General features: G+C 38.0%; 1 protein-coding gene across 9 annotated transcripts in view; it reads right to left on the bottom strand.

The window, feature by feature from the left end:
- Positions 1 to 17,174, bottom strand: part of Ppig (peptidylprolyl isomerase G) — a 34,989-nt gene that overhangs the window by 4,389 nt on the left and 13,426 nt on the right. For all 9 annotated transcript variants that reach the window (XM_041631467.1, XM_041631462.1, XM_041631459.1 and 6 more), the window contains 5 exons: positions 15,868 to 15,897; positions 15,625 to 15,764; positions 5,674 to 5,881; positions 3,784 to 3,951; positions 2,110 to 2,197 (listed from right to left, as the gene is read on the bottom strand). In XM_041631467.1, the coding sequence (XP_041487401.1) occupies positions 2,110 to 2,197; positions 3,784 to 3,951; positions 5,674 to 5,881; positions 15,625 to 15,764; positions 15,868 to 15,897 (634 nt within the window). The remainder of the gene's footprint in view (positions 1 to 2,109; positions 2,198 to 3,783; positions 3,952 to 5,673; positions 5,882 to 15,624; positions 15,765 to 15,867; positions 15,898 to 17,174) is intronic.

Here is a 17,174-nt window from a genome sequence, read left to right as displayed (position 1 = left end):
CTTGGACAGAAACAAACAGCATTATTTTAGAAATGATCACAAGACAGGTGAAGTACAGCTAAAGAGAACAATTCCAAGAGAAAGTAAACCTAGATCATACTGATAAAGTAAACAAGGGTCGATTCTGTGAGGACTCAGCCTGTGGCTGACTAGTTTTTATTTATCCCAAAGTCAGTAACAGACTTGCCCAATGCTCAAAGTGCTAGAGGAGATTAAACTTAAGGCCTTCTGCATACTAGGCAAATTCGCTACCACTGGAGCTACACCACAGCCCAGATGTGCACTTTCTGACTACCCTGACCTGATTAAATACACCATATGCCTTTTCCACTTTTGCCTCTTCATGATCATCTGGTAGGATTACTCAGAAACCAAAAAACACGCTTTTTGATTGAACTACTTTCTTTCTTTTTTTCCCCGAGACAGGGTATCTCTGTAGCTTTGGGGCCTGTCCTGGAACTAGCTCTTGTAGACCAGGCTGGCCTTGAACTCACAGAGATCCGCCTGCCTCTGCCTCCAGTGCTGGGATTAAAGGTGTGCGCCACCACAGCCTGGCTGATTTAATTACTTTCATAGCTTATACTTGTGATGAGTATTTTGTAGTTCTAATTTCTAAAAGAACTAATATTGATGAATATAACTCACATGAACAAAAGTACTTTAGGATCTGCAATCATTTAAGGTTTAAGTTTAAACCAGTACTGATGAATAAAACAAAAACAAACCTACCAAATACAAGTTTGGAAGCCATTTATATTTGAGACAGCATTATGAGTAAAGTTTTATAGAAGTGCATGCATGCAAGAGTAGGGAGGAAAAGAAATGACAGGTGCTGGCATAAAAAGTTATATAAAATACAAAAGAAAGGATAATGACAATGATTTTGGGCTTTAGGGTGAAACAGGCAAACAGGTGGTGGTCCTAGTCACTGTGAGCAACAGCCTAAAGAGACACAAGATCTGAAGAGTAAATGCTTATGCTGAGATTTCTTGATGGTAAGTTTGAGGTGCTTGTAAGCCAAATAGACCTTTGGTGCCAAGAACAGATGGAACTATGAATTATCTGCCACCCATGAGACTAAAGAGCCTGTCCAAGAAGTATGCATTTTAAAATGAGCTAGAGCCCTGACACTAATTTATAAAGGTCATGCACATGTAATCCAAATTTAAGATAGATTGGCTTGAGAGATAGGAGAAGACAAGATTAAAACATTATGGAGAGAATATTAGAAGGTGAGATTAAGTAATGGACTTTGTAAATTGAACCAACCAGACAAGAGATGCTGTTTTCAACAGACTACAAAAGCGAGGGGGAGGGGGGACTGGGTAAGAAGCAAAGATTTAAGATAAAAAGTATAGACAAGCTTCTAAAAAAGTTTTGAAAGAAGTTATTTAAATTCCAATGGGAAAATTTATAGTTAAAAAAAAAGACAGAAATACAACGATCAATTTTTAGTGAGAGAAAGAAAGGAAGGAAACAAAGAAAAATGCAAGAATCAATTTTTACTTGTGAGAGAGAGAGAGAGAGGAAGGAACGAAATATGGAGGGAGGGAAGGAGGGAGAAAGGAAGGAAGGAGAAAGGAAGAAAGAAATGCAACGATCAATTTCTAGTTTTTGGCAAGAATCAATATATGATGGGTAAGAATTACCAAATGTCAAAAAGACCCTTAATGTTCTGCATTTCTGAGACAGGGTCTCATGCTGCATCCCAAGCTGGCCTGGAATTCACTATGCAGAGCAGGCTGGCCTCAAACACAGAGTAGTCTTCCTGCCTTACTTTTCTAAGGTATAACCACACCAGTCTCAATCCTGCTTTAAAATATGTACATTTATAATCTTTTTTCAATTTAGAAGTACCAACATATAAAAGTTACTGTAAGAAAACGATATAATTCAAAACATACATTTCTTCTATAGTTTTAGTAACTTAAATAGTAAAATGGCACTTAACTATATTTTTAAAACATTCAATTCCTTTTCCCTTGTCATGCTAGAGATCTGAAACTCAGCACCGTAAACATGTTCTGCAAGCACTCCAGCACTGAGCACTCTAAATTCTACGAAAGGTAAATGCAGTATTATTAACATTTTTGACAAAGAATCACCTACCCTTGGTCCTCTTCCTTTAATTTTCCTGCCAGACCTAGTAACTAAGAATCGTCGCTGGTATGAAGCAGGCTGGGAGTTAGGTGGATTACTAGAAGCAAGCAAAGGGAAATATATTACTTTTATAAAGAGGAAATCCTGAAAATATAGCTTTACTGATCTAAATGAATATATTTAATATATAACTGAAAATGCTATCAGATCCCAGTAAGCATTAGCACCCTGAACGTTAATGTTCTTGGAAACAATTATTAGTAAAGTGAAACTAATTTGATAGTGCTAAGGAAACTAATATATAATATCACAGAGGGACTCTTATTCCAAAATGCTTTAAAATCTCCTATGAGCAGTTGTACATTAGTAAGATAACTTTGGAGAAATTAAACAACGTAAATTAGGCAGAGACAAGTTGGTCTGAATTGGTCAAATATTACAGTTCTGTGAAACTGAACTGATTTTAAATTATATATAAAATTAGCTCATTATAGTATCCATGTAAGTGATACTTGAAAGGTTGAACTTTAGTCATTCAAATAGTTTTTCTTTAATCTTTGTTTCCTTAAAAATCACTCAGCACTCGGGAGGCAGAGGCAGGTAGATCTCTGAGTTCAAGGGCAGCCTGCTATACAGAGTAAGTTCCAGGACAGCCAGGACTGTTACATAGAGAAAACCTGTCTTGAAAAACCAAAACAAACAAAAATTCTCTTCCTAACTAATAAAAAAAAAACCTCAATCAAAATTATCTCAGCTTCCAAACTTTTACTTTTGTATACTACGAAAAGCATGGCAAATTTTTGTACCATACTTGGAATTTTGTTATTTTAAAATTGTATTACACATCATGATTAAAAAAGATTTCAATTTTTTTTATTTTTACATGTAATTATTTAAATGACTTATAAACACCAATAGAACTGGTAACAATAAGAGATTTATGTAGAAAAATATTCAAAATACCTGAACGTCCCAAGTATAAAGTCAGTATAAATTACAGTATAAAGTCAGGTTAGAAAAATAAGACTTTCCCCTTTAGACAGATTTATAAAACAAGGTTAATTTTTCTTTTTCAGTGTGTGTGTTTGTCAATGCATGTGCATGTAAATTCAGTTGCACCATTTGTGTGGGTAGGTCTGAGGTCAACCTTGGGTCATTCCCTAGGAGACATTCAACTTGTTTTTTGAAACAGGGTCTCTAACTGACCAGCAGTTTAGCAGATACGCTAAGCTGATTGGTTCATCCACCTTTACCTCCCCAGAACTGGGATCAAGCATGCTCTGTAACCAGGTTTTTTGCAGAGGTGTCAGGAACGACACTAAGGTTCTCATGCTTGCACGACTTACAGGAGTCCATTCTCTCTTTAATCCAGAAAGGCCCAGGGGAAAACACACTCAAAACCACTCTTGTTCTGTTTCTTCCTTTTCCTTGTCAACAGCTTCAGGAAAAGTCTTTACTTGTAGAACTTGTTTCCTCAAAAATCTACTGGTAACTGGAGTCTTTTTTTTTTTTAAAGAAATTTATGTATGTATTTAGCAAAAAATGAGCTTTGCTACAAGCATCTTTTTTTCCTAATTAAAAGAGGATTTCATTGGGATAAGGCCACCCCATTACAATACTGTCAAAAAAGAAAACTTGTATGGTACTATATAACAATACTATAAAATAGACACATTCACATACCACTCTCTTTCCCTTTCTCTCTCTCTGTTTTTTCTTTCCTTGTCATCAGCTTTAGGAGGACTTTTTCTCATTAGGAATCTATTTTCTGGTATAGGAGGGATCTCTTCTGGACGGACGGTAGACTGGGGCTGCGCATCAAGATTTTCCGCTTCACTTTCACTAGATGGGCTTAACAGGTAAAATCAAAGTAAGTTACATTTGGCTATTATGAACCTACCTAAAATTTCCAGCTGTTAGCATTCTTCTCTTTTTGAATTACATTTTCAGTTAGTGTGTGTATAAGCATGCATGCCATGGTACCCATGTGGAGTTGAAAACAACCTGCAGGAGTCAGTTCTCCCTTTCACTCTGTGAGTCCAGGATAAATTCAGGTCAACAGGCTTGGTGGCAAATGCCTTTACATGCTGAGCCATCTCATCAGTCCAGCAGTTCTTTAATATCAAAATATGTATATCTACCCCTTTTAAAGATGTGATCATGTGGCAAAATAAATTTCTTCCTCATTCCCCAACAAATCAACCAGCCAACTCAACTAAACAAAAATCCATTTGCTATCAAACTCTATCTTTCTAAAAGAAAGATCTAAACTATGGGACCCTGTAGGCAATATATTCTGATAAATTTAAAATACAGGGTAAGGCTGGCGATGTGGTTCAGTGGTGGAAAGCACTGGCTGCTCTTCCAGAGGGCACAGGTTCAATAGGCAGTACCCACATGGCAGCTCATAACCATCTGTAACTCTAGTTCCAGGGGATCTGATCCCCTCTTCTGAAATTCATGGGCACAGCATGCAAACACCTACAGACAAACAACAAAATTTTTTATATAAAATAATACAGGCTAAGGAAATTAGTCACTTTAGAGATAAGAGGTATAATTAAGTTTTAATATAAACACATTTTAAACAAAGCAGAAAATAAAATAGTGACTGAATCACCTGCTCTCAATCTATATATACACTGCTATCAGGGCAGAGAGATAAAACAGGACCTGTATATGTACTGCTACAAAATAAGGGACATAACCACTGGTTTGCTGTAATTCAAAACTGTCTCACAAATCTCTTCAGAATAAAAAATCCAAACCCAGAATGATGTTGTGCACCTGCAACTATTGCTACTTGGGAAGATGTAGTATAACAGTTTCCTCTGAGATTCAAACATTCCATCCTGCAGGAAGCTCCTTAAGCAGGAAAGTAACCACCAACTCAAAATAGCTTCAGGAAGTCTCTGAAACTGATAAGATTGACTGGGCTCTCCCTGCATGAGTAAGCAGAGCCTTGCTGCAAAGAAGACTCTGAGAAAAGACAAACTACAAAAGATTCTCAGACCATACACCTGCTGCCAGAAGCAGCAAAAACTGGCCAAGAAGCCTGGAAGAGGTTTAGATCAACTGAGGCACCTGACCTGGAAAAGACACTCTCCATCGCTGAGCAGCCTTCAGGCTGTGCAGTGTGCTTCACATTCCCAGCTTTGTGAGCTGTCACCTATGCTGCGGTGGGTTTTGGTGATATGGCTGTCTTTGAGTAATTTCTGCTTCTGTAAGTAACCTCAATACCACTCACTAGTTCACCAAGTTGGACTTTGGTCTGTTGTGGGCTCCCTATCTGGGGTGATTAAAGGTATGTGCAGACATGTGTGTTGCATCTCCCCAGGAAAAGTACTTTCACATAACAGTGGAGAGGGTAGAAGGACTATGAATTTGAGGCCAGACTAAAAAAATAAAAGCCCTGTAACAAAAAACCAAAAGCTTCATTCCACGGGGAGAACATAAAATTAACTGAGCGCTTTTGTTGCATGATTTCATGACACTGGTATAAAATCTATTTTAATGCTCTTATATAAATTAACTTAAAATCTTTATAGGCAATATTATTAGCATTGTAAAGACCTCTTCTTGCTTTTCTTTCGCTTCTTCTTTTCCTTCTTATGTTTTCGGGAGTTTTTCCTATGTTTCTTTTTTCTTTTTCGGGATTTTTCTTCAGAAGCGCTTTCAGAATCAGAAGAATCCGAGGAGGACTGAGAATCACTTGAGCTGTCTGAATCACTGGATGATGACGACGACGATGACTTATGCCTTTTCTTTTCTTCTTTCTTGACTTTAAAAACAAAAAGATTCCACTGAATAATTTTTAGGCACACTTACTTAAAAAAACAAAAAACGTTTTCTACAGATTTTTACTGAGGCCAGTATTAGGTTATTTTGTTCATCCAGTCTTCTCAACTCAGTCAGGACTCAGTGTTGGAATACAGATTTTCAGATTCATGAGCCAAAATTCTATTAAGCCAAAGTACTTCTGAAAATAAACAAGCTCCAAAGTCAAAACCAAGTTAATTTTAAGAAACATCTGAATAAAAAAAAATTAAGCAGAGTAACACCTAAGAATCCCCAGTTTCTAATGTTATTGTTTTCCACTTCTATTTTTGAGACAGGAGGTAGTACCAGAAAAACATCATTGTGTCAACATAGGAAGGGACGTTTCATTGGCACTAGGCTTAAACATCCATGACTGAATTCCTCAAATAAATAGAAACAAAGCTTTAACTGAAGCACAACTTGATTGAAGCACAATCTCATAATCAGAAATAATTTATCAATAATAAATATGTTTTAAAAGTCTCTACAAAAAAGTCTCAAGTTGAAATTTTAATTTGATTAGGGAATATTTTTGAGACACTACATAGCCCTAGCTGTCCTGGAACTCACTATGTATATCAGGCTGTCCTCAATCACAGAAACCTACCCACCACCTCTACCTCTGTACTGGGATTAAAGGTGTGTGCCATTACACCTGGCTAGGTAATCAATTTTTTGAAACTTACTTTGTTATCGTTATCATGTGCTATGATGTGTGTGCCATGGTGAGAGGACAATTTTGTTGAGTTCCACTTTTAGGTAGATTCAGGGACTGAACTTAGGTCACCAGGCTTATATGGCAAGCACCTTTACCTGCTGAGACATCTTGTCAGCTCAGGAAATGATTTTTTTTTTTCAAGACAGGATTTCTCTGTGGCTTTGGTGCCTGTCCTGGAACTAGCTCTTGTAAGCTAGGCTGGCCTCGAACTCACAGAGATCCGCCTGCCTCTTCCTCCCGAGTGCTGGGATTAAAGGCGTGCCCACCACTGCCCGGCAGGAAATAATTTTTTTAAAAGTTTCTGAAAACTTGGATGCTTTAAAGAACATATTAACATAAGTAAAGCTTTCAGTTAACATAAGTTATCATATATACTGCATATGAACTTTTCAATAGGTACAATATGACCCATTTAAAGCTGTGCTAATTCAGACTAGGATGTGTTGTGGAATATTTAAATATGTAAATTTTTACATTTGTTTTTGCTACACTTAAATTAACGATATAAGGATGTGTTACATTTGTTTATGCTGCATTTAATTAGAAAAGATGTTCTATTTCACCTACCTGTGTAAGGCACTTGATTGGTCTAATAAAAAGCTGAATGGCCAATAGGTAGGCAGAAGAGGGATAGGCGGTGCTGGCAGGCAGAGAGAATATATAGGAGGAAAAAAAAAATCTAGACTTAAAAAGAATGAGAGAAGAGAGGAGAGAAGGCGGGGAGATAAAGAGGGAGATGCACAGGGCTAACCAGGCAGCTCACAGCCAGCAGACACAGAGTAGGATGTACAGAAAGAAACGTTAAAAAAACAAACAAACAGCCAGAGGTAAAAGGTAGATAAAAATAAATAGGTTAACTTAAGTTAAAAGAGCTAGCCAGAAACAGCCTAAGCTAGGCCGACGATTCAAAGGCAATAATAAGTCTTTGTGTCATGATTTGGGATCTGGTTGGTGACCTAAAACAAAAACCCTGGTACAAGGATGGATTTGAAAATAAGTACTCAGGCCAGAAATGGGTCAAACACATACGTAAGGGGGAATTTCAATAAATTAGCAAACATTAAATAAATACTTGAATCCATTAGTACACAGTGGTATTGATAAATTAAAATATAAATAAATCATTCAGCCTTTCCAATATGATTTCTATCAATTAACAAAGGGAAGCTGCTCTTTATCTGGACAGCTCCAGGAGTAAGTGACAAAGGAACTATTGTTAAGAGTATCTTTTGGCAACTTCTAATGAGGCACTGAATGAACACCAATTGCAGAGCAGGGAGAAATCAACCCTGTGTGACTTCTAGTCTCATAAAAACAACAACAACAACAAAAAACAAACCTGGGGGTGGGGGGACATGACACAAAACAAAGCCGAACCTCATCAGTTTTCTAGGTTGACACAGAAACATAAAACCATGTAAAGTACACTTATAAGAAATATTACATGAAAAATTGAAAGCTCCTGCCCTCAAATGAGCCTACATCTCAACTTCCCAAGTAATTGTGACTACAGTTATGCCTGCCACAAACTAACAACAAAAAAAATCCAGTATTTACAACCAATCTCAATGTTCAAACCTTATTTGAGTCCAGATTCAAAAAAATAACAAAATTATTATTGATCCAACAGATCTGAATGAACATTGCCAAGTTACACACAAGGAGTATGTGGGTAAAATCATGGCACTAGAGCTATCTTTATAAAGAGTCACTTCTTAGGAGAAAAAGCAAAATTATCTGTTGATAAAATGTACATCTGGAATTTGCTTCAAATAGGAAAACACTTGAGAGTAACGACTCATACATATCTATGAGTTTGAGTCTAGCCTGGCCATACAGCCAAATCCTGCCTTAAAAGTACAGGTCAGTCATCCTTTCATGATAAAGGTCTTGAGAAAGCAGGGATATAAGGAACATACCTAAACATAATAAAAGCAATATACAGCAAGCCATCAGCCAACATCAAACTAAATGGAGAGAAACTCCCAGCGATCCCACTGAAATCAAGAACAACACAAGGTTGTTCACTCTCTCCATATCTATTCAATATAGTTTTTGAGGTCCTAGCTAGAGCAGTAAGACACCAAAAGGAGATCATGGGGATACAAATCGGAAAAGAAGTCAAACTCTCACTGTTTGCTGATGATATGATAAGTTTACATAAGAGACCACAAAAATTCTACCAAGGAACTACAACTCATAAACACTTTCAGTAATGTAGCAGGATACAAGATTAACTCAAAAAAATCAGCAGCCTTACTGTACACAGACAATAAAAGGGCTGGGAACAAAATCAGAGAAACATTACCCTTCACAAAGGCCACAAAATAGCATAAAATATCTCGGGAGTAACTCTAACCAAACAAGTGGGAGACTTATATGACGAGAAGTTTAAATCTTTGAAGAAAGAAATTGAAGAAGACACCAGAAAAATCTCCCATGCTCTTGGGTAGGCAGAATTAACATAGTCAAAATGGTAATCTTACCAAGAGCTATCTACAGAGTCAATGCAATGCCCATCAAAATCTCAGCAAAATTCTTCATAGACCTCGAAAATACAATACTCAACTTCATATGGAAAAGCAAAAAACCCAGGATAGCCAAAACAATCCTATGCAATAAAAGAACGTCTAGAGGCATCACAATCCCTGACTTCAAACTCTACTACAGAGCTACAGTAATGAAAACAGCCTGGTATTGGCATAAGAAAAGACAGGAGGACCAATGGAACCAAATCAAAGATCCAGATATCAATCCACACATCTTCGAACACCTGATCTTTGATAAAGAAGCAAAAAAGCCCGGCAGTGGTGACGCACGCCTTTAATCCCAGCACTTGGGAGGCAGAGGCAGGCGGATCTTTGTGAGTTCGAGACCAACCTGGTCTACAAGAGCTAGTTCCAGGACAGGCCCCAAAACCACAGAGAAACCCTGTCTCAAAAAACCATAAAAAAGGCACTGGGTCCGAATCCTCAGGGCAACCAAGCGGGCGGGAGTTCCTTTGTTTCTATAGCCTGCCTGCACCAAGCAAAGTAGGCGCTTTGTTTACGAGCTACCCAACCAGCACGGAGACCTGATCTCTCGGCGCCAGGAGAGCCAACATTGGGGTGAGTTTCTGACCCCGCGGCGCCAGCCCGGGACAGGGAACTCAGAAGTTCCTCAACCCCGTATCCTTCTTGGGCTCTCTGCAGGGCCTCTACTCCCTGCATACTGCCTCTTTCTTCCTATCCCACCCAGCTTGCATCCAGAACCCTCCCCACTTCGGCCCCCCTGCCCTCTATCGACACATAACATCACCCAGCCCAGCCTGTCTGGGCACTGGGTCCGAATCCTCAGGGCACCCAAGCGGGCGGGAGTTCCTTTGTTTCTATGACCTGCCTGCACCAAGCAGGGTAGGAGCTTTGTTTACGAGCTACCCAACCAGCATGGAGACCTGATCTGGGTGCCAGGAGAGCCAGCATTGGAGAGAGAGCCATCATTGGGCACGGAGATCTGATCTAGGCACCAAGAGAGCCATCACTGAGAAGGTACATCAGTAGGCAAGGAGACCTGATCCAGTAAAAGAAGAACCATAAGGGAGCATTTGGAAGAAGAGATGGGCAGAAGTCAATGCAAGAATTCACCCAACAATCTGAAAAACAACATGAAGCCACCAGAAACCAGCGACCTCACAACGCGAGGACATGAACACCTTAATCAAGAAGAAGTAGAAAAGATTGACTTCACGAAAGTAATTGACGCCCTTAAACAGCATGTAAAGAACGCCCTTATAGAAATGGATGAGAAATATAACAGAAAGTTTGAAGAATTGAATAAATCAGTGAATGATACCCTAGGAAACCAAGGAAAAACAATCAAACAGATAATGGAAACAGTTCAAGACTTGAAAACTGAAATGGAGGCAAAGAAGAAAACACAAACAAAGGGCCGTCTGGACATGGAAATTTTAAGTAAACAAACAGAGTCTACAGAAACAAGCATAACCAACAGAATACAAGAGTTAGAAGAATCTCAGATTCTGAAGATACCATAGAGAAAATAAACACACTGATCAAAGAAAATAGCAAGTCCAACAAACTCTCATCACAAAACATTCAGGAAATCTGGGACACAATAAAAAGACCAAACCTAAGAATAATAGGAGTAGAAGAAGGAGAAGTGCAGCTCAATGGTCCAGAAAATATATTTAATAAAATTATAGAAGAAAACTTTCCCAACCTAAAGATATACCTATGAAGATTCAAGAAGCATACAGAACACCGAATAGGCTGGATCAAAAAAAAAAAAAATCCCCTCGCCATATAATAATCAAAACACAGAGCATACAGAATAAGGAAAGAATTTTAAGAGCTGCAAAGGAAAAAGGCCAAGTCACTTATAAAGGTAAACCTATCAGACTTACACCTGACTTGTCCATGGAAACCATGAAAGCCAGAAGGTCCTGGATTGATGTACTGCAGAAACTGAGAGACCATGGGTGCAAGCCCAGACTATTATACCCAGCCAAGCTTTCGTTCACTATAAATGGAGAAAATAAAATTTTCCAGGATAAAAACAAATTTAAACAATACGCAGCCACAAATCCAGCCTTACAGAAAGTAATAGAAGGAAAATCACTAACCAAGGAGTCCAACAATGACCACAATAACTCAGACATCTAGAGACCCTTCACATACACAACTCAAAGAAGGGAAACACACAAACTCGACGACTAAAAAAGTGACCGGAGTTAACAACCACTGGTCATTAATTTCACTTAATGTCAATGGACTCAACTCACCTATAAAAAGGCACAGGCTAAGAGATTGGATAAGAAAACAGGATCCAACATTCTGCTGTTTACAAGAAACACACCTCAACCACAAAGACAGGCACCTACTCAGAGTAAAGGGCTGGGAAAAGGCTTATCAAGCAAATGGACCTAAGAAACAAGCAGGTGTGGCCATACTAATCTCTAACAAAGTTGACTTCAAACTTAATCAATCAGAAGAGATGGAGAGGGGCATTTTATACTCATAACAGGAACAGTTCATCAGGATGAAGTCTCAATCCTGAACATCTATGCCCCTAATATAAAAGCACCCACGTACATAAAAGAAACATTGCAAAAATTCAAGGCAACCATCAAACCGCACACACTAATAGTAGGAGACTTCAACACTCCTCTCTCACCAATGGACAGGTCAATCAGACAGAAACCTAACAGAGAAATAAGAGAATTAATGGAGGTAATGAAGCAAATGGACTTAACAGACATCTATAGAACATTCCACCCAAATAGGAAAGAATATACCTTCTTCTCTGCAGCTCATGGAACCTTCTCGAAAATTGACCACATAGTCGGTAACAAAGCAAACATCCACAGTTACAAAAAAATATTAGTAACCACCTGTGTCTTATCAGATCACCATGGATTAAAGTTAGAATTCAACAACAATGCTACCCCCAGAAAGCCTACAAATTCATGGAAACTGAACAGTCAACTACTGAACCATACCTGGATTAAGGAAAAATAAAGAAAGAAATTAAAGTCTTCCTGGAATTCAATGAAAATAAAGAAACAACATACTCGAACTTATGGGACACTATGAAAGCAGTCCTAAGAGGAAAGTTCATAGCACTAAGTGCCCACTTAAAGAAAACAGAGAAAGCTCACATTGGAGACTTAACAGCCCACCTGAAAGCTCTAGAAAAAAAAGAAGCAGACTCACCTAGGAGGAGTAGAAGACTGGACATAATCAAACTGAGGGCTGAAATCAACAAAATAGAAACACAGAAAACAATCCAAAGAATCAATGAAACAAAAAGCTGGTTCCTGGAGAAAAATCAACAAGATTGACAAACCCCTATCCAAACTAATCAAACGGCAGAGAGCGAATTTGCAAATTAATAAGATCAGAAATGAAAAGGGGGACATAACCACAGACACAGAGGAAATTCAGAGAATCATTAGATCTTACTACAAAAGCCTATATGCCACAAAACTGGAAAATGTAAAGGAAACGGACACTTTTTTAGATAAATACCATATACCAAAGTTAAACCAGGACCAGGTGAACAATCTAAATAGACCTGTTAGTCGCGAAGAATTAGAAGCGGTTATCAAAAATCTCCCTACCAAAAAAAGCCCAGGACCAGATGGTTTCAATGTGGAATTCTACCAGAACTTCCAAGAAGACTTAATACCTATACTCCTTAATGTATTTCACAATATAGAAACAGAAGAGTCATTGCCAAATTCCTTTTATGAAGCTACAGTCACTCTGATACCAAAACTGCACAAAGACTCAACCAGGAAAGAGAATTACAGGCCAATCTCACTCATGAACATCGACGCAAAAATCCTCAACAAAATACTGGCAAACCGAATCCAAGAACATATTAGGAAAATTATCCATTATGATCAAGTAGGCTTCATCCCAGAGATGCAGGGCTGGTTCAACATACGCAAATCTAAACTGATCATTTCATTAGATGCTGAAAAAGCATTTGACAAAATTCAACATCCCTTTATGATAAAAGTATTGGAGAGATTAGGGATACAAGGGTCATACCTAAATATAATAAAAGCTATATACAGCAAGCCGACAGCTAACATCAAATTAAACGGAGAGAAACTCAAAACCATCCCACTAAACTCAGGAACACGACAAGGCTGTCCACTCTCGCCATACCTCTTCAATATAGTGCTTGAAGTTCTAGCAATAGCAATAAGACAACATAAGGGGGGGGATCAAGGGGATTCGAATAGGAAAGGAAGAAATGAAACTTTCGTTATTTGCAGATGATATGATAGTGTACATAAGCGACCCCCAAAACTCCACCAAAGAACTTTTACAGCTGATAAACACCTTTAGTAATGTGGCAGGATACAAGATAAACTCCAAAAAATCAGTTGCCCTCTTATACACAAAGGATATGGAAGCAGAGAGGGAAATCAGAGAAGCTTCACCTTTCACGATAGCCACAAACAGCATAAAATATCTTGGGGTAACTCTAACCAAGGAAGTGAAAGATCTAATTGACAAGAACTTTAAGACATTGAAGAAAGAAATTGAGGAGGATGCCAGAAAATGGAAGGACCTCCCTTGCTCTTGGATTGGGAGGATCAACACAGTAAAAATGGCAATTCTACCAAAGGCAATTTATAGATTCAATGCAATCCCCAAAAGGGTCCCATCAAAATTCTTCACAGATCTTGAGAGGACAATAATCAACTTTATATGGAAAAACAAAAAACCCAGGATAGCCAAAACAATCCTATACAATAAAGGATCTTCTGGAGGCATTACCATCCCTGACTTCAAACTCTATTACAGAGCTACAGTGATGAAAACAGTGTGGTACTGGCATAAAAACAGAGAAGTCGACCAATGGAATCGTATAGAAGACCCAAATTTTAACCCACAAACCTATGAACACCTCATTTTTGATAAAGGAGCCAAAAGTATACAATGGAAGAAAGAAAGCATCTTCAACAAATGGTGCTGGCATAACTGGATGTCAACCTGTAGAAGAATGAAAATAGTACTCCATTGTGTAAACTCCATTGTGTATATTTACACAATGGAGTACTACACAGCAGAAAAAAACCGACATCTTGAATTTTGTAGGAAAATGGATGGAGCTAGAAAGCATTATTTTGAGTGAGGTAACCCAGACATAGAAAAACAAGTATCACATAATTCATAAGTGGTTTTTAAACATAAAACAAAGAAAACCAGACCACAAATCACAATCCCAGAGAACTTAGACAACAATGAGGACACTAAGAGAGACTTACATAAATCTAATCTACATGGGAAGTAGAAAAAGACAAGATCTCCTGAGTAAACTGGGAGCGTGGGGACCCTGGGATAGGGTTGAAGGGGGAAGGGGAGAGGCAGGGAGGGGAGCAGAGAGAAATGTAGAGCTCAATAAATATCAATTAAAAAAAAAGTAGAAAAAAGAAAAAGAAAACCACATGGGGGGGAAAAAAGAGGCCGAACAAGGATAGGAAGATAACAAATTTGAGGCCATTCTGACTGCAGAGTGAGTCCTCGTCTCAAAAAACAGAAGCAAAACATGGCCAAAGGAAAATATCAACACTCAAACTTTCATTGGTGATATATCAAAAAAGAAAACAAAAGCGGTCATTGAGTTTTACTTAGATTAAATTGTTGAGAAATAAAAAATAAGTAATAACCTTTCACGATACCCACAAACAGCATAAAATATCTTGGGGTAACTCTAACCAAGGAAGTGAAAGATCTATTTGACAAGAACTTTAAGACATTGAAGAAAGAAAAATAGTTTGCTCATGAAAATACCAGGAGTTTTTGCTCATGAAATTATCAGAAGTAGTATAGCTTATACTTTTTGAATGTGCCTATAAAGGTATTCAGTCAAGTAAAGTTCACTTAGTATGCAGACAAGATTATGCATAAGCAAAATTTCCTGAAACATCATATGCACTAGAACAAATGCACATTTTCAAAACAAGCATTCTAGCAGATGTGACCTATATCAGAATGTGAAACAGAGGTTGAACGGGGCGTGTTGATGCTTATCTTTAAACCCATCACTTGTGTGTGTAAATCTCTGTGAATTACAGGCCAGCCAGGGCTACACAGAGAGATCTAACCTCACCCCCCAACACCCAAAGAGGTTGAAGAAAGTAGTAGAGAATAATTACCTGCAGAGCACATACAAAATGATAAACATTGTGCAAAATTCTTTCCAAGTATAATTTACTTACTGTATACTATGGTTATGGTACCTTGTATATGGCTTCTGAGGAACCATAACTGAAGTTGTGGTGAAATAGACACATATGTGCAGGAACACACACACACAAAATTAGAAAAAAAAAGTAACAGCACAAAATATAACTAATCCCACAAAACCTTCATGCTTTATATACACTTCATTAAGAATTTTATGCCAAAGATTTAGAATCTTTCTGCTTATTTGAACAAGAATTCCCTAAAACATGGACCTGCTCTTACCTTTAGACTTTGGGATCAGTTCCCCACAACTGAGTATCCGCACCTCAGCAAACGGCTTGCTAGCAGCGTCTGTCTTCTGGTTTTCAATCTCTCTGACAACTTCTTGGCCAGAGATCACTTGCCCAAAAACAACATGATGCCTAGAGTGTTAAGTAAAGATGTCTAAATAAAATCTTCTTACTTTAATAGCAACAAAGTTGTTGTGAAATATTAAAATACGTTGTAAAATATTAAAAACTTTACCCATCTAAATGAGGAGTTGGTTTCGTTGTTCTTTTGGAAGTCATCAGATATAAGAATAAAAAACAAAGAGACAAAGTTAGCATCTCTAAAAAAAAAAAAAACAGTGCATGGAAACAAGAAATTGTGTTACCTTTACACAGCAGAACCTCATGAGTGCAAAGGATTTTCCACACAATTAAAAAAAAAAACACTTGTTCTGAATATAAAAGCAGTGACTACTTATTATTGACCTGCATGTAGTTAACATTTGGTATTATTTCTATCCACCCGTTATTTCTTAAATGTAACTGGGTTTCTTAAATATTCCTGATTGTATGATGTTCTACTATATTGATATTACCAAAATTTACCAGATCATTCTACTAGCTCACGGGTTTAACAACAGTGCTTTTCACCCTAACATTTAACAGTTAAAGTTGAGGGTATTAGAGGACTTAAGATGGGAACAGTCACTGTTTGTGGCCCCGAAATGTATTTGTTCAACCAGTATAGAAACAGTCCACTTAAGTCTCATACATTTAAAAATTAACTGCCAATATTTAACTGTGGATTCTTTTGCATGAAAACCCAAGTTCCAGAGCTCTCGGAGTATCTAAAAATCATGGCACCTAGCACACAGTAAGTGACTAGTGCTCAGTGTTCCTGCTTAGAATCCATGTTCAAACAAGTTTACTTATGGAAGTTGCCTTCACCAGGCAATCTGTGATATAAAGAAAAATTCTGTGTTGAAGAAAAGTAGCATTAAAACAGATCAAGTCCAAATAAGAACATGATGGTACATGTACTGGGGGAAGCTAAGATGGAGGATAACTTGAACCCAGAAGTTCAAAGAGCCTTGAGCATGAGATTCTTTCAAACCAAACTCACCTAAAACTAAAGCATTTTTTGTTCAATGAAATTTTTGCAAGCACTGCCCTCAACTCCTTTTTATTCCCAAAGTCAAACTTAAAATGATGTATTTAGAAGCCTGGTACGTGGTTATGTACCAGAAACGTGGCACAAAATCTCTCACAACTAGACAAAGTCCTTGGTGTACAGCATGAGTTTGATCCCTAGCACCCACACAAAAAGCTGGGTATAGCTGGGTGGTAGTGGCACACACCTTTAGTTCTAGCAACTGGGGGACAGAGAGAGGCTGAATTCTTTGAGTTTGAGGCCAGGGTGATCTACAGAGCGAGTTCCAGGACAGCAGGGCTACACAGAGAAACCCTGTCTTAAAAAACAAAACAAAAACCCCCAAACAACAAAACAAATGAAAGCCAGGTACAGTGGTGGATGGTGCCCAAGTTTGTCCTCTGACAGGAGAA

This window comes from Microtus oregoni, unplaced genomic scaffold (genome assembly GCF_018167655.1).
Source record: "Microtus oregoni isolate MIOR12 unplaced genomic scaffold, Mior012 000037F_ref0000500, whole genome shotgun sequence".
Classification (NCBI taxonomy): domain Eukaryota; kingdom Metazoa; phylum Chordata; class Mammalia; order Rodentia; family Cricetidae; genus Microtus; species Microtus oregoni.
This window is presented reverse-complemented; position numbering and strand designations above follow the sequence as displayed.